The sequence below is a fragment of the Euleptes europaea genome, chromosome 6 (genome assembly GCF_029931775.1).
Source record: "Euleptes europaea isolate rEulEur1 chromosome 6, rEulEur1.hap1, whole genome shotgun sequence".
In the NCBI taxonomy this organism is placed as follows: domain Eukaryota; kingdom Metazoa; phylum Chordata; class Lepidosauria; order Squamata; family Sphaerodactylidae; genus Euleptes; species Euleptes europaea.
In genome coordinates, this window is record NC_079317.1 from 5,859,629 (window position 1) to 5,882,382 (window position 22,754).

General features: G+C 49.9%; 1 protein-coding gene across 1 annotated transcript; it reads right to left on the minus strand.

Annotated features, from left to right (window-relative positions):
* Positions 1–1,415: 1,415 nt before the first annotated feature.
* Positions 1,416–22,567, minus strand: PPP1R2 (protein phosphatase 1 regulatory inhibitor subunit 2). The gene is given in 6 exon segments (XM_056851144.1): positions 1,416–1,459; positions 7,820–8,002; positions 10,711–10,797; positions 13,453–13,553; positions 19,426–19,533; positions 22,359–22,567. Coding segments are annotated over 6 exon segments (732 nt in total).
* Positions 22,568–22,754: the final 187 nt, after the last annotated feature.

Below are 22,754 nucleotides of genomic sequence, written 5' to 3' on the forward strand. Positions count from 1 at the left end.
GCAATAGTCATTTTACCCACTTTCAGTGAGCCCCTCGGTGCGAACTCCCCCCCTCTGCACCTGCCACCTACACAAAGCCCAGTAAAACTTTAAAATTAGTTTCAGTATTTTATTCAGACTTCACACACACACATGGCAGACAATAAGTTACCTTCAGTAAGATCCATAAAACCGTATGGAGATGGACAGACCAAATTTCAATCAAAATTAAGGAACGAAGAGCCAAAGCAGAGCTTTCTACACTTGGGAGTGTTTGTGTGTGTGCGCGTAACTAGAATGTGGTGAAACCAAACCCTCACCCACCCTCCCCAAATTGGACACCACTGCTTGGGGTCTGCAACAGAAGGACCTTCGACCTCTCCTCGCCCAAATCCTGCTTGCAGCTTCTTTAATAGGTGTGCATTTCCCAAGCCGGTTGGACTGGCCATGCGCGCATTCAATAGAGGGACAGAAGAGGCTGGCAGCTCTGAGGAACAGACAGGTACTCAGGATTATCTCAGCGTTTTCTTCAATGTGGATTGTCAGAGCTGGCTTCCCTCCGGAGGCTAGAGAGATGCTCGCCGATGTGGAAGGGCACACGTCCAAGGGATTCTTGAGTGGCGCGTGGTCTGGATGGAACAGCATGATGGAAAAGCCACAAACCAGGAGTCCAAACCCAAGCCCACCACAGACAGAACAGAGGAACAAATGCAACGCTGAATGCTGAAGTCTTCCCACCGTTTTCAGATTTGGGTTATCCCACACCAAGCAAGGGGGAGGGAGGGCCCAGGAACCATTGAGGGCCATGCAAAAACCATTCTTTTTTTTAGCCACAAACATGAATGCAGCCCCCTTCTCTACCTGAGCAGAACACCTTTAGGGCATAGTGGCTTGCTTGATTAATAAAACGAGGGGTGAGTGGGGGGAAGGGTGCTAGGAAATTCTACCAAAAAGGAGAACTACTCTACTAATCTAATCCCTTCTTTAGTAGATCTTGAAAACTGCCGAGAAGAAGTTCAAATACACGTGCAATTATGCTTGGCTGTACAGTTGGGCGCATCAATGCCGCCGGCCCTTCTGAGTCATGCAACCGCTTTAAAAACAGAACAGAACACCAGAGTGACTGTTTTGCGTGTTTCAAAACCAGAAAGAGGAGCGACATAGATGTTCCAAGGTCACCAACTCTGCACCACATTCTTCTGCAGGTGACGGACGACGCAGTCCTCTCTGTGAAGAGGCACAAGGAAAAACCAGCGTGGCAAAACTCCCACCTGCCCGACAGACAAGCCCCCAACAGTCCCCCACCATTCTTGGCAATGCAAAAGTCAGAACGGACATGCCCCTCAGTCCTTGAGAGCCATAACTGCAGAGAAGTCAAGCCGGGAATACAGACGTACGGCCCGAGGAGCAGTTATGAGTCCCCAGCAGACTTCTTCTCAGCTGCGTGGAGCGTTCTCGAGCGGATCGGTAGGCGCAGACACTGCAGAAAAGAGAAGAGCAGACATGGTTTCCCAGGAGGGAACGCTTGCTCGCATAACAAAACGGCGGCACCTCTTTGGGACACGGTAGCCGGGCCTGAAGCGGGTCCACCAGTCTCAACAGCTGGCAGGTGAACTTGTTGTTGGAACACAGTAGAAGGGGAGCCCAACGTTTGAAATGCTTGAAAAATAGGAGCATGGATCCTTGCTCCTCTCTGGGACCCAGATCTCCCAAGAATGAGCCTTGACTCAGGTGGAACCAAAGCCCAGGTCATTTATGCATGGGTACTTTCACTTACGTTCGCCCCCAGTCTGTCTCAGTTGTTCCTTGGGAGTTATGCATCCGTTAGAGATGACCTTGCTGCCAGCCCTCACAAATCCCGGGACTTCCCGTTCCTCTGTTACCCCGATTCTTCCCTCTCCCCTGAGCTCAGCCCAGGTGAAATCTCCATGCATTAGGCAAAGAACGTGACACAGAAGCTTGGTTTCTCTCACAGCCAATTACAAAGCAGCATGTCCAGAGGTGGGGATTTAAATGCTTCCTCCTTCCTGGGAGCTCTTTCTGAGCAGAAGAAAAGGCTTTTTAAAACCAAGGCTTGAATCCCCCCCACCGCTTCCTTTTAAAACTGAGGCTTGAATTTCTCCCTACCCCTTTCCAATTGCTCAAATGTTTGTTTTTTGTTCTTAAAATGCTTTTTTATGTGGCAATTGGGTTTTGTGGGACCCTTACTTCTCACAGTAAGGACTACAAAGTAAGCCAATTACAAAGCAGCATTTAAAGGGGCAGGGACTTGATCTGAGCTTGGAGATTGCTGGTGCAGAGATTCCCAACAGGAAAGTGTGGGTCCAGCGAGCAACGAACTTCAGGTAAAACTCCCATGCATAAACGACCCCAGTCTCCTCCTATACCTTTATCAACAAGTCCACAAAAGTTCTGAGCATCACTGAATTAAGACTTCTGGCTACACAGCAGCAGATCCAAGAAAGGGAACACATCAAACAGGAAGGGGTTTAGAGCTCCTCTTCCACTACCTTAACCTACAACATTTACATCATGCCCAAGGTCAAGGCCACTGACCGGTGGGGGACAGCAGGCAACGCAGCTGCCTCCCAGGCTCCTGAGAAACCGCTTGTGCCGCAGGTAAGGAGGCAACATCCAACGGCAGAGCTCTCCGCGCAATCAGACACAGAGGAACACCACCAGACATCTCCTTTGGCTTGCAAAAGGTGACATCTTTACACCAGCTGCTCTCCAGTTCTCACCAAAACTCCAACCCTGCTGCAAGAGCATAGAACTCCAGTGCTGAAACAACTGCACTGGCTCCAGTTGGAGCATCAGATCAGGTTCAAGGTGCCGGTTTTAACCTTTAAAGCCTTACACAGTCTGGGACCATCGTACCTACGGGACTGCCTCTCCTGGTACGCCCCCCCAGAGAGCTTTACACTCAGCAAATAACAACTTACTGGTGGCCCCCGGCCCGCGGAGTGTGTGGCTGTCCTCGACAAGGGCCAGGGCTTTTTTGGCCCTGGCCCTGTGGAACAGTCTTCTAAGTAACATCAGGGCCTGTAATCAGTGAGGCTTGTAGGGGGCAGCATTCTTGGTGGGCCTGTAAAACAGAACTCTTCCGCCAGGCCTACAACTGAGGGCAGCTTCCCAGAAGCCATGGCCTCCCTTCCCCAGCCCGGCATGAGGCCAGACTGAAAGGTGTTCGAGGAGGTGCTTAGCCCCCCGCCCCTTCTTCCAGCACCTAGCCAACGAAGGCGAAATCTGCTCAGCTTTCTTGGGAAAGGTTTGGTTATTGTCGAAGGCTTTCACGGTCAGAGTTCATCGGTTCTTGTAGGTTATCCGGGTTGTGTGACCGTGATCTTGTTATTTTCTTTCCTGACGTTTCGCCCACAGCTGTGGCAGGCATCTTCAGAGGAGTAACACTGAAGTTACACTGAGAGACACCATCCTTCAGTGTTACTCCTCTGAAGGTGCCTGCCACAGCTGTGGGCGAAACGTCAGGAAAGAAAATACCAAGACCACGGTCACACAACCTGGATAACCTACAAGAACCGGTTTGGTTATTGTTTCCTTTAGTTGGGTCAGGAAAGAGACCCTCCGTTAGAGCAGCGTCGATAAGCTGGTCACGGGGCACTCTCGCTTTCTCAAAAGGTGATGTCACCAGGAACCGGACGCAAGCTGCAAGGAGGGGCCCGCACAGCCCCTAGAGAATCTGAGCGATGCCGATCAGGGATCCCAACGCTGTCCAAATAACACAACGGTGCCTCAGGCTCCTCTGGTATACAACGAATCTGCATCCCAGCTGCTTTAGTTGAGGTTAAACTCCAAGAGATGGATTGGCTCTAGAAAGGAAGCCCCGGCCACCAGTTTGCAAGACCTGAGCAAGGCTGTTAAAGACAGGATGTTTTGGAGGACATTGATTCATAGGGTCACCGTGAGCTGGAAGGGACTTGACGGCACTTAACACACACACAAACTGACAACTTCCCCCCACAAACACACACATTGCTTGGAGACCGAATGGGGGCAAGTACCCGCATGCCCCCCCCCCAAGTCAACATTCCTCCCACCGCCATACCTCCATCTCCAGTGCAATACTCACTCTAATTGTTTAACCCAGCTGAAGCCTCGCAACCCTCCGAATAACCAAGGCCTGGCCTGGCCGATTGCTAGAAAGGGCTTCCCAGCCCCAGCCCCCCAGTCAGAAGGGTACGCAGTACCTCATTACGGTGGGCCTTTAGGTTAGCACTGCAAGCTCTGTGAAGGGGAGTTTTCTTATAGATGCCGTCAATACAGACTTACTCAGCATGAAGCCCTGCAAAGCTCATGAGGACCTCTGAGCCAGCTTGCTAAGGACTGCTCTGCTAGTGATGTATCTTTCCCCCACATGTCCAGAAAGCTGGACCCCGTGCTCTAGCTGAGATCCTGCCAAAGTAACCGGCAGGAAGCCCCATGGATTGAAGAAAAAGAAGAGTTTTTATATGTGGACTTTCTCTACCACTTAAGAAGTAATCAAACCGGCTTACAATCGCCTTCCTTTCCCCTCCCAACAGATACCCTGTGAGGTGGGTGGGGCTGAGAGAGCTCTAAGAGAGCTGTGACTAGCCCAAGGACACCAGCTGGCTTCATGTGGAGGTGGGAAACCCGGTTCTCCAGATCAGAGTCCGCTGATCCAAACGGCTGCTCTTAACCACACCATGCTGGCTCTACACCGTGCTCTTAACCAATACACCACACTGGTTGGTGCCTCTGCTAACACTGGCTGCCTATTGGTAATGCCCGGCAGATGCGGCAGACCTGCCCTCTCTCTGGCCAGGTGGAAACTCTCCGGCCCTCCCTACCAGCTGGTACTGGAAGGCTGCTGCTGCAGTACTTCACCATCACACTGATTTTCACAGACCCTTTAAAGGTTCCCAGTGCCTTCTCCAGCCCAGTTTCCCAATTTGGGTCCACTTGTGACAAACAAGATACCTCCCATTTCTAGGCTCGGGATACATAGGAACAAGTCCCAGGTGCACCTGAGAGGGAAGACGAGGGCGCTCCAGGCGTAGTAAAACACTGGAAAAATGCCAGCAATCCCAACGCTGCTGCTACTCCTGTATTCGCCGAGGAGCAGGGTTTGTGGGTGAGACTACCGAGCTGGTGCCTCTGTAGAGGCCGGACATAAAAACATAGAATCACAGAGTTGGAAGGGGGCATACAGGCCATCTAGTCCAATCCCCTGCTCAATGCAGGATCAGCCTAGAGCAGGGGTGTCAAACATGTGGCCCACGGGCCAGATCCAGCCATCTTGCCCAGTTCTGATTTGGGCTAGCGAGGAAGGCCCAGCCAAGTGACATTTGTCATGTCCGTCCCGTGTAAGAAATGAGTTTGACACCCCTGGCTTAAAGCATCCCTGGCAAGTGTTTGTCCAGCCACTGCTTGAAGACTGCCAGTGAGGGGAGCTCACCACCTCCCTAGGGCAGTCGATTCTACTGCTGAACTACTCCTACTGTAAAAAAATTTCTTCCTAATGTCCAGCCGTACCGTTCCGCCCATGACATGCACCCGTTATTACAAGTCCTATCCTCTGCTGCCAAAAGGAACAGCTCCCTGCCCTCCGTATTTTTATTCCACTGACATTCACCCATTGACTTCTCAAGAGAAAGTGCTCAGTTTATTCACGCCAACGAGGCTCCCAGCAGAGAATGAGAAAAGAAAGGGAGTCAAAGGACGGGGGCATGGAAGAGAAAGTTCTTTCCCTCTCCAAACGGCAGAGCTTAAGATAACAAGCGGACTCAATTAAAGGTGAAGCAGAAGGAGACATTCCGAGGGCGGGAGGCTGCATCTGGAACGTAAATACAAACGTGAATGGTGTGTTCAGAAGACAGACGCCAGCCAGTTCTGAGGCGCAAACTCGGTCTCTGAGTGGGAGGAGCATTCACGTGCTGACACGTGGGAAGCCTTGCCTCTCTGAGCTGGAAGGGGAAGCTTTGGAATTGACTGTCCTAGGGAGGTGGTGAGCTCCTCCTCGCTGGCAGTCTTCAAGCAGCGGCTGGACAAACGCTTGTCAGGGATGCTCTAGGCTGGGGGTGTCAAACTCTGAGTTGGAGGAGCAGGAATTCATGTGCGTCCTGCACAACTCCCCAAACCCCAGGCCCACCTCCCAGGGGAAAATCAGAATTGCTGTAATCTCTCAGCCGCCGTCTCCACAGCTTCCCCTTCCTGCTCAGAGAGATGAGGCTCCCTACAAACTGTCAGCTTGTTGGCACAGAAGCGGAGCTGGTCTGGAGACAACCAGGATGCCAACTCCTGGGCTGGCAGAACCAAGAGCACCGGCCGGACGCTTAGCAGCACAGACCGAGAGAGGGGTCTGGGCTGGAAGGATCCAGGGTACCCAAGGTTGGGTGGGATAAATAAAATATACAGATAGTGAAAATATAATTTAGGGCACTAAGATAAAAATTATTTTAAACAATTGTTAGAACAGCACAATGGCATCTCCTAGGGTTGATATACTATAACCACACACCAGACGCGTTGCGATCTATTTATATATATATATATATATATATATATATATATATATATATATATATATATATATATATATATATATATATATATATATATATATAATTATATAATTATACACACACACACACACAGCCCGGATAACCTACAAGAACCAATATTATATATATTGTCTGTACATGTTTATATATCTGCAAATATATGTGTATGTTTTACATGGGTTTCAATTGACCACTGAGGAAGGCCAAATAGGCCGAAACATGACTGGCATGTGGTTACAGTATCAACTTTAGGAAACGCCATTCTGCTGTTTTAACGATTTTTTAAATTTTTATCTTTAAAAAAATTATTCATTTTTATAAGGGGTACAGAAAAGAGAAGGGGACAAAACAAATAGGGGAAGTTTACACTTCATTTTATGTCCGTGCCCAGGATGACCCGTCTACATGTTCTTACCCCAGAGTAGAATCTCTGATAACAAATATAAAATCTAATATGATTCATAACTCTAGTACTTCATTTCTATTTTCTTCTATACTTCACTGATCATTGCTAAATAACTATTATAACTATGAACTTCTGCCCTTGTGGCAACAATTGTATTGAAATGGTTGCTCATGTCTTATTTTATTGTAGTTTCTACACAGAATCTCGCAACGAACTTTTAAGCCCCCTGTTGGTTAATAGAAAGAAAGTCTCAGATTCTTTTATCGTTTCCTATTTACTGAACAATTGTTTGCCCCATATATTGGAGACTGTGGCACAGTTTTTAAAGTTTGTTTTAAAAGCCCAACAAACGGTTAATTAGATGGCAGTATTAACAGACAGCGGTATTTGATGTTACTGTCTTTTAACTATTCCATAAAGGGCACTTTTTAATATCTCCATTCTTTTTGTACCCTTTTTGTATTATGTTTTTATGCCAATAAAGGAATGATGATGGGTGTGATGATGGGTGTGAACTATGAACTTAAACTAATAACTAATTCACAACTCCCTTTATAAGAAACTGGACCGATTATTAAAAAATAATTTTTATCTTGACATGGCGCCTTAAATAAATTATATTTTCATTATCAATATATTTTATTTATCCCACCCAACCTTGGGTACCCAACTTCTGTTTTCTAGGTTGGGTTTCATTCCCCTTTTCTCTTTTTTCTTCTGGGAGGATCCAGGCCAGGAGCTCGAAGACCTTACCCCGGCAACGAGCAGCATGGAAGTGACTCCCACCCGCCCTGGGCTCTCCCTGGCCGCTTGTGGATTTCAAGGGGCAGAAGCGAGAGGAAAATCCTCTCAAGTTCCTAACCGAGAGCGCTTGCTTCGAGAACCAAGAGCTCACCAATCTGTGGGCTCCTTTGTCCTGAGTTTGGCGCATCCACCATCTCTTCATCCTCCTCATCCTCCTCGTCCTCCTCGGCTGCGTCCCCCCGCAGTTCCTTCTCGATCAGCTGCCGCGCCAGCTTGATGTTCTGCGCTTCGTTGTAGTGCCGCTTCCGCTTCATTTCGAATTGCCTCTTTTTCTCTGCGGACACAAATATTCAGTCACGGCATTCTTCGCCTATTCAAAGTGCCCCCCACCCCAAACCACGGCTTCCACACTCCACGAGGTCTCACTCTCTTACACCTGGCTGCTGTCAAAAACAGGACACTGAGCATGAAGAAAGAGAGAGCTGCCATAGCAAAAGGCGGTAGCCCAGGGGGCGGGAAATGATTAGAGGAGACTAGAAGAAGAAGAGTTGGTTTTTTATAGGCCGACTTTCTCTGCCACTTAAGGGAGAATCAAACCGGCTTACAATCACCTTCTCTTCCCCTCCCCATTAGGATTACTCCTAATCAATGAGGCACAATTGGAGCATATGCATGATAGGACTGGGCCAAGTTCTTAAATAAGATTCTTATTTACTGCCGTAGACTAAGTAGCCAGTCAAGGATCCAAAGTAAACAGATCAGGAAAACAGATCCAAAGTAAACAGATCAGGAGTGGTGTAGGGTTAAAGACTTTCTCTGCCACTTAAGGAAGAATCAAACCGGCCTACAATCACCTTCCCTTCCCCTCCCCACAACAGACACCCTGGGAGGTAGCTGGGGCTGAGAGAACTGTGACTGGCCCAAGGTCACCCAGCAGGCTTCATTTGGAGGAGTGGGGGAAACAAATCCAGTTCACCTGATTAGCCTCCACCGCTCATGTGGAGGAGTGGGGAATCAAACCCGGTTCTCCAGATCAGAGTACACCGCTCCAAACCACCGCTCTTAACCACTACACCACGCTGACTACCGGTAGATGTGCCTCCATACCAGTATCCGTATGGATCATCTATTCCAAGGCTAAGGACAGACACAAAACACAGCCCAAAGCAAACTGCACAGATTACATTACCATTAAATCAAAATGAGAATCAAATTTCCATTTCCCTACTCTTTGCAGACTTTAATAATCCCCAAACCCGCACCAACAGGGAGGTTTTGCAAAGCGTCTGAAAAGGTACTCAGACCAGGGACTACGATCAGGGAGACGCAGGTTCAAATCCCCACTCTGCTACGTAGCTTGCTGGCCCATCACTCTCTCTCTCTCAGCCTAACCTATTATATTAGGTGCTGTGGAACATAGGCAGGATGGTGCTGCTGCAGCCGTCTTGTCTGTGGGCTTCCTAGAGGCACCTGGTGGGCCACTGTGTGGACAGACTGCTGGACTTGATGGGCCTGGGTCTGATCCAGAAGGGCTCTTGTGAGAAAACGAAGAGGGGAGAACCACCTACGCAGCTCTGAACTCTGTGGAAGAAAGGAGCCAGCGTGGTGTAGCGGTTAAGAGAGGCGGACTCTAATCTGGAGAACCAGGTTCAATTCCCCACTACTCCACATAAAGCCGCTGGGTGACCTTGGTGACCACTTTTCTCTACCTTTTGGAGTCTCAAAGTGGCCTACAATCACCTTCCCTTCCCCTCCCCACAACAGACACCCTGTGAGGTAGGTGGGGCTGAGAGAGCTCTAAGAGAGCTGTGACTTGCCCAAGGTCACCCAGTAGGCTTCATGTGGAACGGGAAATCAAACCTGGTTCTCCAGATCAAAGTCTGCTGCTCTTAACCACCATACCATTATACGCTGGGTTTAATCAACTAAACCTTCAAAACAGGGGTGTCAAAACATAAGGCCCGTGGGCTGGATCCGGCGCCTCGAGAGCTCTTATCTGGCTCGCGAGCCAGCCCCCCCCCCAAACTCTCGATCTGGACTGGCAAGGCATGGCCGGGCCTGACCAAGTGACGTTGATGTGATAGTCGGCCCTCTTAACAACTGAGTTCAACACCCTAACTTTAACTTTCCATATGAACAAAACATTTTGAAAAACACGCTCACGCACACAATGGCATCATGGCAAGCAACATCTCATCAGAGGAGAGGGAATGCCAAGGATGGAAGTTGTCGGCCAGGGGCTTTAAGCCAGCGTGAGCCAGCATGGTGTAGTGGTTAAGAGCAGTGGTTTGGAGTGGTGGACTCTGATCTGAAGAACCGGGTTTGATTCCCCTCTCCTCCACATGAGCAGAGGAGGCTAATCTGGTGAGCTGGATTTGTTTCCCCACTCCTACACAGGAAGCCATCTGGGTGACCTTGGGCTAGTCACAGCTCTCTCAGACCCACCTACCTCACAGGGATTATGGGGAGGGGAAGGTGATTGTAAGCCAGTTTGATTCTGCCTTAAGTGGTAGAGAAAGTCAGCATATAACAACCAACTCCTTCTTCTTCTTAAAAGTACTTCCCCTTAATGAAGAAGAAGAAGAGTTGGTTGTTATATGCTGACTTTCTCTACCACTTAAGGCAGAATCAAACTGGCTTACAATCACCTTCCCCTCCCCATAATCCCTGTGAGGTAGGTGGGTCTGAGAGAGCTGTGACTAGCCCAAGGTCACCCAGATGGCTTCAGGTGGAGGAGTGGGGAATCAAACCTGGTTCTCCAGATCAGACTGTACTGCTCCAAATCACCGCTCTTAACCACTACACCACACTGCCCAGGCAGCTGACTAGTCCAACCCCACCTCTGAACTTCATTTGATGGCCCCAGTGTACCCTCTGCCTCAATTTCTCATCTGAAAAAATGGGAATCATCATCGCGTTCCACAGCTGCTGTGAGGACGACCCAACAGAACTCTCTGGCTCTCGGCACTCTCTTAGTGCTCAACGACAACCTGCTTACTGTTTCCCGGCTGCTCTTGCATGGCGGCTAGCGACAAGACGTACCGAGCTCTTCCGGGGTTAGCTCTTCCTCATCATCCTCCTCTTCGGAACTGCTCTGATGCCGAGCGAGGACCTTTGGGCCCTTCCCTTCTGCTAACCTGCACAAACACATCACAAGAAGGAGCTACAACTCCTGACACAATACAGGCAAATGCGATCTTGGGCTGCATCAACAGAAGTATACTGTCCACATCACGCGAAGTGATGGTATCGCTTTACTCTGCTCTGGTTAGACCTCACCTAGAGTATTGTGTTCAGTTTTGGGCACCACAATTTAAGAAGGAGGTAGACAAGCTGGAACGGGTCCAGAGGAGGGCAACCAAGATGCTGAGGGGACTGGAGACCCAGTCCTATGAGGAAAAGTTGAAGGAGCTGGGTATGTTTAGCCTGGAGAGGAGAAGACTGAGAGGGGACATGATAATCATCTTCAAGTATTTGAAGGGCTGTCATACACAGGATGGTGCCGAGTTGTTTTCTGTTGCCCCAGAAGGTCGGACCAGAACCAACAGGTTGAAATTAAATCAAAAGAGTTTCCATCTAGACATCAGGAAAGATTTTCTGACAGTTAGAGCGGTTCCTCGGTGGAACAGGCTTCCTCGGGAAGTGGTGAGCTCTCCTTCCCTGGAGGTATGTAAGCAGAGGCCATCTGTCAGCAATGCTGATTCTATGACCGTAGGCTGTTCATGAGAGGGAGGGCATCTTGGCTATCCTCTGGGCATGGAGTAGGGATCACTGGAAGTGTGTGTGTAGGGTAGTTGTCAATTTCTTGCATTGAGCAGGAGGTTGGACTGGATGACCCTGGTGGACCCTTCCAGCTCTATGATTCTACAGAGCAGAGAAGGGGCAGGCAGTTCCAGGAGGACACCAGTCCCACCCAAGGGCCAAAGTAACGGTGAGTGGCTGCCAGCGGCAAACACAGCACTGCTGGGTGACCTGTGGCACAATGCAGGAAATTCACAATTACCTCCCCACTACACCCCCAGTGACCTCTACTCTGTGCCCAGAAGATCATCTACACCTCTCACCAGGTCTTGAACCCTGCTCAGAGCCAAGTCCAAGATCACTACACCTCTCGCTGGCTCTGTGACCGACTGTTGCAGTATCTGAAGAAGTGAGCTGTGACTCACGAAAGCTCTTACCCTACCAGGAACGTTGTTAAGCCTTTAACATGCTACCAGACCCTTGCTCTTTTCTGAAGTTGCACAGTCATTTATGAGGTCTAGCAATCTCATTTCTACAGCAGGATGAGCATGTGTTTACCGGGTCAATATGAAGGTAACTGAAATCACCCAGTATCACAACCTTATCTGCTTTAGCCACCTCCCTTATTTCCTTCTCCATATCGAGATAAGCCTCAAGGGTTTGATCAGGCGGGCGATAGTACACCTCCTTTTAGGCAACCCTTAGAGCCCAGTATTTCTACCCATATAGTTCTGTTGGGAAGCCATGACGTGGGTGGCCCAGGCAAGATCTCGGAAGCTAAGCAGGATCAGCCCTGGTTAGTATTTGGATGGGAGACCACCAAGGAAGACCAGGGTTCCTGTGCAGAGGAAGGCACTGGCAAACCACCTCTGTTTGTCTCTTGCCTTGAAAACCCCATAAGGGGTCGCCATAAGTCAGCTGCAACTTGACAGCACTTTACACACACACACACACACACAGAGTTATGTTGGGAAGTTCATTCCCCTTACATTTTCTAACCTATTTAATTCTGTGCCCTCTTTGATGCATGATGCAAAACCTCCCCTAACCATTCCATCCCTGCCTTGCCTATGGAGCTTATACCCAGGGACAACTGGATCCCACAAATTTTCCCCATTCCATCAAAAGAAGCAGTTCTGCATGGCATGTGAGCTTCACTACTGAGGGGGGGCTTGAGATGAGGCGCCTGAATTACATCAAGGCTGCATTGAGTAGCTAAAAGCCAGGGTAACAAAGCTGCTCTTCTGATTGGTTCGCATCCTCATTCAGAAAACAACAGGGAGAAGAGCAGCGGAGAAGGCAGCAGAGCATCTTCTCAGACAGGGAGAGGTCCCATGAAAAAATGCAGTTTGCCTTTTTGGATAAAGCTGGTTACCCCTGGAAACGTGGACGGAGTCAAAGACTACATGGAAGAGGAGGGATCCTGAGGAAGGGACACAGTCGTGAAGGAGTCACGAGATAAAGAACAAGAAGAGTTGGTTTTTATATGCCGACTTCTTCTACCACTCAAGGAAGAATAAAACCGGCTTACATGCACCTTCCCTTCCCCTCCCCATAACAGACACCCTGTGAGGTAGGTGGGGCTGAGAGAGCTCTAAGAGAGCTGTGACTAGCTCAAGGTCACCCAGCTGGCTTCTTGTGGAGGAGTGGGGAAACCAACCCGGTTCTACCAGATTGGCCTCCGCCGCTCATGTGGAGGAGTGAGGAATCAAGCCCAGTTCTCCAGATCAGACTCCACCACTCCATACCACCGCTCATAACCACTACACCATGCTGGAAGAGACTGCAGCTGAAAGGTGTTGAGTTGGAGGCATGAGGATCAGGGGGTGGGTGGGTTGAGGGATACAAATAACCCTTAAGCCTCAAGACTAGATGAACTTATCCCGAGGGGAGAGCAAACAGGAAGAGCTTCCCTTGGCGGAAATTTCAAGTGAGCCACTAGACAGAAAGCAGGACAGCCAGCAAAGAGCAGAAATTCCCAGGAGCCAGCGATGTGAAAGGGGTGAAGAAAAAAGGGGGTCAGTCCTTGATCTCAAGCTCAACCCGCCCCGCTGCCGAGCGCTTACTTTTTTGCCAGCACTTCTGCTGTCAGGGCCTCGCCGCCTTCACTGTCGCTGAGGGCATCCTCGTCGTCTCCCACCATGCTAACAAGATAGAAACAGATACACGGTCAATTGGGTGCTGAAAATCATATGTGTCAAAAACCAAAAGAAGTGCTCCACGTTCCTTGATTCCATCAGGTCACCTGACAGGTCGTGGTGACACTGACGTTCTTGGAATTTATTTATACCAAATCCCCCCCCCAAAAAAAGGATTAAAAAAAAAACAGTCGGGTTTAAGCATACACGTAACCACAGAGAACCAGCAGAAATCAGCAGCCTGGGACAACTCAGTCCTTGGTCCAATGCAAAAAAACCCAGCTAATGCTGGAGACGTTTATAGAAGACCTGCGCCTGAACGGAGACCCCTTTCAAAAAGGGCAGGAAATTTGTTAACATGTGCTGGAGGACTGGTTTGTAGAGCTCTGAAAACACCATAAATTATTTACAGGGGTGGGGTGGGGAAACTGATTATGCACATTATAGACCACCAAGGGCAGGGGTCGGCAAACTCATTAGTCAAAAGAGCCAAATATCAACAATACAACGATTGAGATTTCTTTTGAGAGCCAAATTTCTTAAACTTAAACTATATCGGTAGGTACACTGTTTATTAACTTAATAAACTTTAATTAAAGTTTTAAGTCTTAATTAAACTATAGCTACACTGAAAAAACTTGATATCATACTTAATAGTGATCTTATTTATTGATAAAAATTAAATTGTAAGTCCCTGCCATTTCCCCCTCCCCGTCCGTAGTCCTCGTCTGGAGGCCACGTCTACCCATTGGCTTTCTTGGCAGTAGACCTGGCCTCCGGAGGCCCTTAGAAGCCAATGGGTAGATCTAGCCTCTGAAGGGGGACTTTTTCCCCTCCTCGGAGTCCAGGTCTACCGCCAAGAAAGCCAGTGGGTAGACATGGCCTCCCAATGGGACTCAGCCGGAGGCCAGGTCTACCAAAGGAAGCCCGCCCCGCCCAACAGCTGATAGGCGGGGGGGGGGGCAGGAACCGCCGAGCCGCCCGCCCAGCAATCACGCGGCTAGAGGGGAGGGGAGGCTTTAGCCTCCCAACCATTGAGGGCAAGGGAAAGGGGGACCCGGCCATTCTCCACGGCGGGGGGGGGGGGGAGACAGTGCGCCCGCTCTCTCGCTCTCAGGCGCGCCAGCTCCGCAGCCCGGCTGCCGGCACGAGCGGGCGCAAGAGCAGGGGCTCCGAACCAAGTTCGGAGAGCCGCACTCAGCGGGCCAAAGAGCCGCATGCGGCTCTGGAGCCGCAGTTTTGAGACCCCTGACTAAGGGAATCACGAGGATTTAAGACGTCTTTAGCCCACATAATCCCAGTGGCTGAACTTGGGAGAAAAAAGAACAGCTTTCTAAAAAGCAACAAGAAGTCTTGTCAGCCACACTCTCTTTTGCCACATGGCAGGACAAGGACCGCACAAGTCTGAGTTTTCCCACAAATGGCACAAGCGAAGCGGCGCACTGAACTGTCTCCACACCCATCACTATCTGTCTCTCACGACGCCAAGAGAGCCCCAGCAACTAAGATGCACAGGGTTCAGGCAGACTCAAGTTCTTCATGCCCGGCTGTTAGTTAGATCACATCTGTTTATGTTGTGGTACCACATGATTTATGTTGGTACCACATAAATCCACCCTATTCTTAGAGCAAGGTGACTGTATCCCAGCCCATGTGCACAACCAGAAACAAACAACAACATTCATAATTTTGAAACCACCAATTAGACATTTAGCACTTCCGGTTGGAAGTCGTTACGATGCATGGAACTCAAAGCACCGCATAACAGAAATCCTCAACAATTTTCAAACATTTCAGAACTTCAATGAACAATTTGCTAAGTACAGTTCAAAGTGTTACCAAATTTGGGCAGGGGGGGCCACACACATTCCCTAACTTTTCAGATTGTTTAAACAATAGACAAATCCACACACATTCACCACATCCCAGCACTGACGCAGAGTGCCGTACACAAGAAGGTGACCATCTCCACGCCATTTGCAGGAATTAAATTATTTATTATTTATTTTATTGGATTTCCCAACTAGTTCGGGCTCAGAGCGCCTTACAACATTTGAACAATTAAAACAATGATAGCATTTCAATAAAACTATCAGCAATTATGTGCTTATGCCCTGTACTTAGATTCTCAGAAAAACCTATGAGTTTTTTTTTTACTCACTTCAATGAGAAGAGTTGGTTGTTATATGCAGACTTTCTCTACCACTTCAGGAAGAATCAAATCGGCTTACAAACACCTTCCATTCCCCTCCCCACATGATACCCAGTGAGGTAGGTGGGGCTAGAGAGTGTGACTAGCCCAAGGTCACCCAACTGTCTTCATATGTAGGAGTGGGGAAACAAATCCAGTTCACCAGATCAGAGTCCACCGCTCCAAACCACTGCTCTTGGCTTTGGGATGGGTGCTATTTCATTTGTGCATAAATGATTTGGAACTGTATCTCAAAAAGGTTATTGCAAAGGTGGGAAAAGTACAGAACGATTAAAATGTTGGAGCGCCTTTCCTGTGGGGACAGGCTGAAGAGTCTGGGACTTTGTTTACCGATGTGCTAAAAGAAGGTTGCAAACCCATCAGAGAACCAATGGAAGAAGACTCAAACTGAATCAGAAATGGAGCACGCCGGAGAGCTCATGTGAAAGAAAGCCCTTGAAGTGACAGTAAAGAAATCAGTCTTTTCTGCTGTGACAGCGTCAGCAGAATCTTAGCTGGTTCAATCATTCAAAATTGTGGGTTGCCTGGCAATCTTAGCCATGAGCTGGCTGAACTGGAATCTGAGATTAGCAGTGATGTTTTTGCCAGATTCTTTGCAGATAAAAATCTCACTCCTTTGGTCTAGCTTGGACTCCAGATCAGGTGGCAGAAGCACCCTCTGGCCACACTTCTCTGCCTTCCATGACAGATGTTGACCAGAACAGACCACAGGAGTTGTAAAGCTTGTCCCAGCAGGCAGGGGAGGTGTGTGCATGAGAGCTCACCCCACACGGGGTAGTCCGGGAATGCCACTGCCCAAGTGGATTCATCCTTTCCCTCGCGTACCAGTAGTTTGGGGCTACCTGGTTGAGCTCCCTGTGACTGCATGAGTGGGCTGTGGCTGCTCCTAGATGCCCACTCCCATTTTCTCCTTTTCCTACCCAGTCATAAGAACATAAGAAAGGCCCTGCTGGATCAAGTCCAGCAGTCTGTTCACATAGTGGCCAACCAGATGCCTCAGTCCAGCCTAGCCAGGAGATAGTAGCTTAAGGCATAGAAGAATCAGTCAGGTGTGCAGGCGAGGCTCCTTGAAAACCGTCTCAGCTCTTAAAAGAAAAAGAGCTTTATTTACTATAACACAACTTTACACTCTAGAGCACAAATACACAGGGAAAAAGTATACCACAGCACTAAAGGACTACAGCAGAACTAAGAAAGAAAATAAACCACGGACTAAGTTTAAGTCACAGGTGTTACCCTAGCATCCCATCCTCGGGATGGACACAAGCCTGCTGGAATTCATGAAACAAGCGAGTCAGGGCAGGAATCGCTATTCCCTCCCTGGTTCCTGGCCTGAGCCACTCTGACAGGGTGGCCGGGTCTTTTAACCCTTCCTGCCCCACCCGGGTGGCCTTCCCTTCACTAAATTCTTAGTTTGGGGAGCGAAGCCCTTCGCGGGTCTCTCGGCACCCTTTCCCCCAATCAGCTTGGAGCGCACGTCTCCCTCCTTCACCGCCTCACTCAGGTCACAACAAACGTAGCTTGCTGCAAGTCAGAACCACGTCCATCCTGGCTAATTAAATAACACACAGAGAAATGGAAGGTTCTGGTGGCTCAGTTCTTCCCACGACCTTTGAAGGAAAACAGGACATTGCGAGAAAAGCCCTCCATGACAGAGAATGATCCGGCCAGCCACAGGGCAGCCTCTCACCTACCCTTGTATTTTAATTTATTTATTGCATTTATCTCCCGCCCTTCCTGGCAGGCTGGGCTTGTAGGGCAGGAAGATAAACCGGGGAGTTACAGGCTCCTCCTGGAGGACTCCTCTGCCTTTCTCAGCCTGCAGGCCACACTTTAGGACAGAGATGGCACTAGGGGTGTCAAATGTAAGGACTGCGGGCCAGATCCGGCCCCTTGAGAGCTCTCATCCGGCCTACAAGCCAGCTGAAGCAGCACCCCCACACACACACACACACTCTCAATCTGGCCTGGGGAGGCAAGGCCTGGCCTGAACAAGCGACATTTTTGTCATATCCAGGCCTTGTAACAATTGACTTCGACAACCCTACACTAGGGGCTCTGGGAGACATGCTGTGTACGCAGCTAGAGAGAGGGATGCTTCGCTGCTGATTTTGTTACATCCGTTGGTGGTGTACAATGCAGTAGATCATGAGATCCCTCTGTATCACCTGGCACACCAGGTGGGCATTAGAGACAAGGCCCTGAAATAACTCCAATGTTTCTTCCCTTCTTGGCACAATGAGGGGAGATGTGGAAATGGTGCCCCGGGAGTTAACATGCCCCAGAATACAATAGTTAACTTATCTGCCAGCATGGCCAGATTTGCTTGGCTAGCAATGAAAATAAGGCAGAAATTGCTTAAGACTATACAATAGCTGAGGAAACAGAGAATGGGTACCGTATATATCTATCTACTTAATGTATGATTATTTTTGATAGATTTATCCTAGCAATCTTTTGCTATTATCAAGCATTCCAATTTTAATAATATACAGCATTCGTTCTACTTTAATTAGCCTCTGCAACTTTCCCCATTTTTAAGCATTTAAGTTTTAATTGCATTTTATACTTGTTTTACCCTATATTATTCAGTTATGTACATTTGCTTTGCTTGATGATCTATGACTGTAAATAAAATGATGACGATGATGACATGCCCCGGGGTCCATCCAAAGCTGGGGGTAACTGTAGATCTGAGAAGGATAAATGTACCACCACTGAGTGGTGTAGTTGCAGCTTGGGCAGGTTCATTTAAGAGTCTGGGGGCATTTCTGAACCCGACCTTGCAAATACAGAAGGCACTCAGTCACGTGGCTGGGAACATTTTCCCTTCAGATACAACCTGGTTGAGAACCGAGACCTTGGTACTAGCTGGACTGCCTCTGCCTTGGGACGTGCCCTTGAGCATGCAACCCTCATCACCACTAGGGATGCTCATAAGTCCCACCCCGGCTGCGTTGGCAACAGCCACAGACCTTTGGCGAGGGCTGCCCAGAGGAGAGAAGCGGAAGGGAACCGGCAAGGCTGCATGATTTAAAAGGGCCTTTGGCCCTGCCGTTGCCTTGAGTCCCTGAACCCACTGCTAGTTTTTTTTCCTTAGCACTAGTTTTTAGACTACTTCTATGATCTGGCTAAATGAGTCATATACCTAGGGTCACTAAGCCAGTTCTTAATGACATATACTTAAGGTCAGTAAAGCAGTTCCCAACAACATTAATTATTAATATGACACATAAATAGAGATAAATAGACAGCTAAAAATTAGATCTCTTTAATCTCGTGTGAGATTAAAGGGACTCTAAGAACTTGTGACTTGGTATGTATAATGACTACTTTCTTATGATAGATATTTGCATCAAGATCTCTTCAACTAGTTTACATGTAGGGTTTAAAACTTAATAGAGCTTGCTCGTATTTTGTTATATAGTTTTTAAGACTCGTACAAATATTCACATTGCACATATATTCTGTTTGAAGCTTTGACAATAAAAATAACTTATTTCAAAAGTCGTGTCCTGCTTATTGTAGATGGTTAAGCTGAATAAGATAACATATCTTTTCTCAGGAAGGGGTGATTCTATGAGCCTAATCATTGAAAAGTATAGATCGCTTCAATATCTTTGGAACCCCCTGTGCATGGGAACCCTTTCAAAGGCAAAACGGCACCTGTGGTAGGGCGTGCTGGGCTCGTCGATCTTCATCAGGCCGTAGTCCTTGCCAACTGGGTGGTAGGTGGCCAGGATGTTCATTTCGTCCCATTTCTGGCTCTTCTTCCTACAAGGGAAGGAAATTGGAGGGGGGGAGAGAGGAGGAGAGTCTCAATCAGCCCTCCCACCATGGTGGGGTCTCACAGGGCAGGGGCAACCACTGCCGCCAACGACCGGGATGCCAGCCTCCAGGTGGGACCTGGGGATCCCCCAGAAGTGCAGCTCCTCACCAGACTAGAGATCAGTTCCCCTGGAGAAAATGGATGCTTTGGAGGGTGGACTCTATGGCATTTGTAGCCCAACAAGGTCCCTGTCTTTCCCCAGGCTCCATCCCCAAATCTCCAGGGGTTTTCCCAACCTGGATGTGGCCCTATGGCCTCATCCCCCGCTGGTGGCCAGAGGGGACATGGCAGCGTCCTGGGAAAGAAATCAGAAAGAAAAGCCAGAATCCAAGTGGGATTTGCAAATGGAGGGGCCATGGCTCATTGGAAAGAGACTCTGCTTGGTATGCAGAAGGTCCCAGGTTCAGTCCCCGGCATCTCCAGTTAAAGGGACTAGGCAAGTAGGCGATGTGAAAAACCTCTTACCTGAGGCCCTGGAGAGCCGCCTGCCAGTCTGAACAGACAAGACTGACCTTGATGGAGCAATGTCCTGTATAAGGCAATGTTCATAATATGGGGAGGGGCCGTGTCTCAATGGAAATCAGAAAGAAAAGCCAGAATCCAAGTGGGATTTGCAAATGGAGGGGCTCAGGCTCATTGGAAAGAGACTCTGCTTGGCATGCAGAAGGTAGGTGATGTGAAAGACCTCTCTGCCTGAGACCCTGGAGAGCCGCTGCCAGTCTGAGTAGACAATACTGACTTTGATGGACCGAGGGTCTGAGTCTGTATAAGGCAGCTTCATGTGTTCCTGCATCCATTCTTTGGGCTGTAGCTTAATGGCAGAGCATCTGCTTTGCATGCAGGAGGTCTCAGGTTCAATCCCCGGCATCTCCAGTTAAAGGGACTAGGCAAGTAGGTGATGTGAAAAGACCTCTGCCAGTCTGAGTAGACAAGACTGACCTTGATGGAGCGATGACCTGATTCAGTATAAGGCAGTGTTCATAATATGGGGAGGGGCCGTGGCTCAGTGGAAGATAATCTGCTTGGCCTGCAGAAGGTCCCAGGTTCCATCCCCGGCATCTCCAGTTAAAGGGACCGGGCAAGTTAAAGGGACTGAGACCCTGGAGCACCGCTGCCGGTCTGAGTAGACCAGGGGTGGGGAACGTAAGGCCCGGGGGCCGTTTAAGGCCCGTTTAAGTCATTTGGTCTGGCCCTTCATGGGTCCTGGCAGATCTCTAGCACAGAAGGATCTAAGACTGGCAATCTGCCCCCTCCCGCGGACAGGAATAGCCTCTATTCAAGGCGGATGTGAGTTTGTTTTGCTGAGAAAAGGAACCTTTTTTCCCCCTTGAAGAAGAGTCCTTAGCTATGGAGCTGCAAGGACCGCCCAAGAAAGCTGCCTGCTTGGGGCTCGGTTGGCTTTTTTAAGTTGATAATTTTGTATGGCCCGCGAATGATGTTATAAAAATCCAAATGGCCCTTGGCGGAAAAAAGGTTTCCCACCCCTGGAGTAGACAATACTGACTTTGAGGGACCAAGGGTCTTATTCAGTAGAAGGCAGCTTCATGTGTTCAGAACTCTATTTGGGGAAGGGGCATGCCAAGAAGAGGCCCTGTTTGGTAGAGCCTCTGCTCAGCATGCAGAAGGGCCCAGGTTCAATGGCCGACATCTCCATTTAAAAAAGGGCCAGGCAGTAGGTGCTGAAAGACCTCTGCCTGACACCCTAGAGAGCCGCTGCCAGTCTGTGCACACAATACTGGCCTTGATGGACCAGTAGCCTGAAGCTGTGGCTCAGAGGTAGAGCCTCTGCTCAGCATGCAGAAGGGCCCCAGGTTCAATCCCCGGCATCCCCAGTTAAAGGGACCAGGCAAGTAAGTGATGTGAAAGACCTCTGCCTGACACCCTAGAGAGCACCTGCCAGTCTGTGCACACAATACTGGCCTTGATGGACCAGTAGCCTGAAGCTGTGGCTCAGTGGTAGAGCCTCTGCTCAGCATGCAGAAGGGCCCCAGGTTCAATCCCCAGCATCTCCACTTAAAGGGACTAGGCAAGTAGGTGATGGGAAAGACCTCAGTCTGAGACCGTAGAGAGCCATGGAGAGGGGCCGTGGCTAAGGGGTAGAGCATCTGCTTGGCATGCAGAAGGTCCCAGGTTCAATCCCCGGCATCTCCAGTTAAAGGGACCAGGCAGGTAGGTGATGTGAGAAACTTCTCTGCCTGAGACCCTGGAGAGCCACTGCCGGTCTGAGTAGACAATATTGACTTGGATGGACCCAGGGTCTGGTTCAGTATAAGGCAGCTTCATGGGGACAGGCCATGGCTCAGTGGTTTGATTCTTCCTTAAGTGGGAGAGAAAGTCGCCATATAAAAACCAACTTCTGCTACCTCACAAGGTGTCTGTTGTGGGAAGAGGAAGGGAAGGAAGGCTAGGGCCATGGCTCAGTGGTAGAGCATCTGCTTGGCACGCAGAAGGTCCCAGGTTCAATCCCCGGCATCCCCAGTTAAAGGGACTAGGCAGGTATGAGATGTGAAAGACCCTTTTCTGCCTGAGACCCTGGAGCGCCGCTGCCGGTCTGAGTAGACAATACTGACATTGATGGTCCAAGGGTCTGATTCAGTATAAGCAGCTTCATACGCGCATGCGCCTAGCCCACCTCGCGGGGATGTCGTGAGAGGCGCAGGGAAGGCGGAGGATGAGGGGTGGGGTCTCGGCCGGGGGGAGTAAGCAGGCCTGCCACCCACCCGCCCCCTCCCCCCCCCAACGGGCGCGGCCCTCCGTCCGCCTCACCCACCCGTCGGGCGCCTCGGGGGGCGGCTGCTGTGGGGGGCCCCGCCGGACCCCCGGGCTGAGGCGGGTGGGCGGCGTCGGCGGCGCCGCGGCATAGAGGCTCCCTCCGCTCTCGGCGCCCTCCAGAGAGATCCCTCCGCCGGAGCGGTTCTTGAGGATCCCCTTGGCCGGCCGGCCGGAGCCCGACGACGCCGCCGCCGCTCTCGGATCCATCGCGGCCCGGACCCGCCTCGCTCGGCCCGGCAGTGCGCAGGCGCCGCCGCCGCCCTTCCCTCCACTCCCCTCTGCGCAGGCGCAGAGGGGCGGGCGGCCGTGGCTTCACAATTGGGCGCGCGAGGGAGGGAGGAGCCGGCCCAACGTCAGAGAGCCGCCGGTAGAAAGGGGCGGCGCGGCGCCTGCG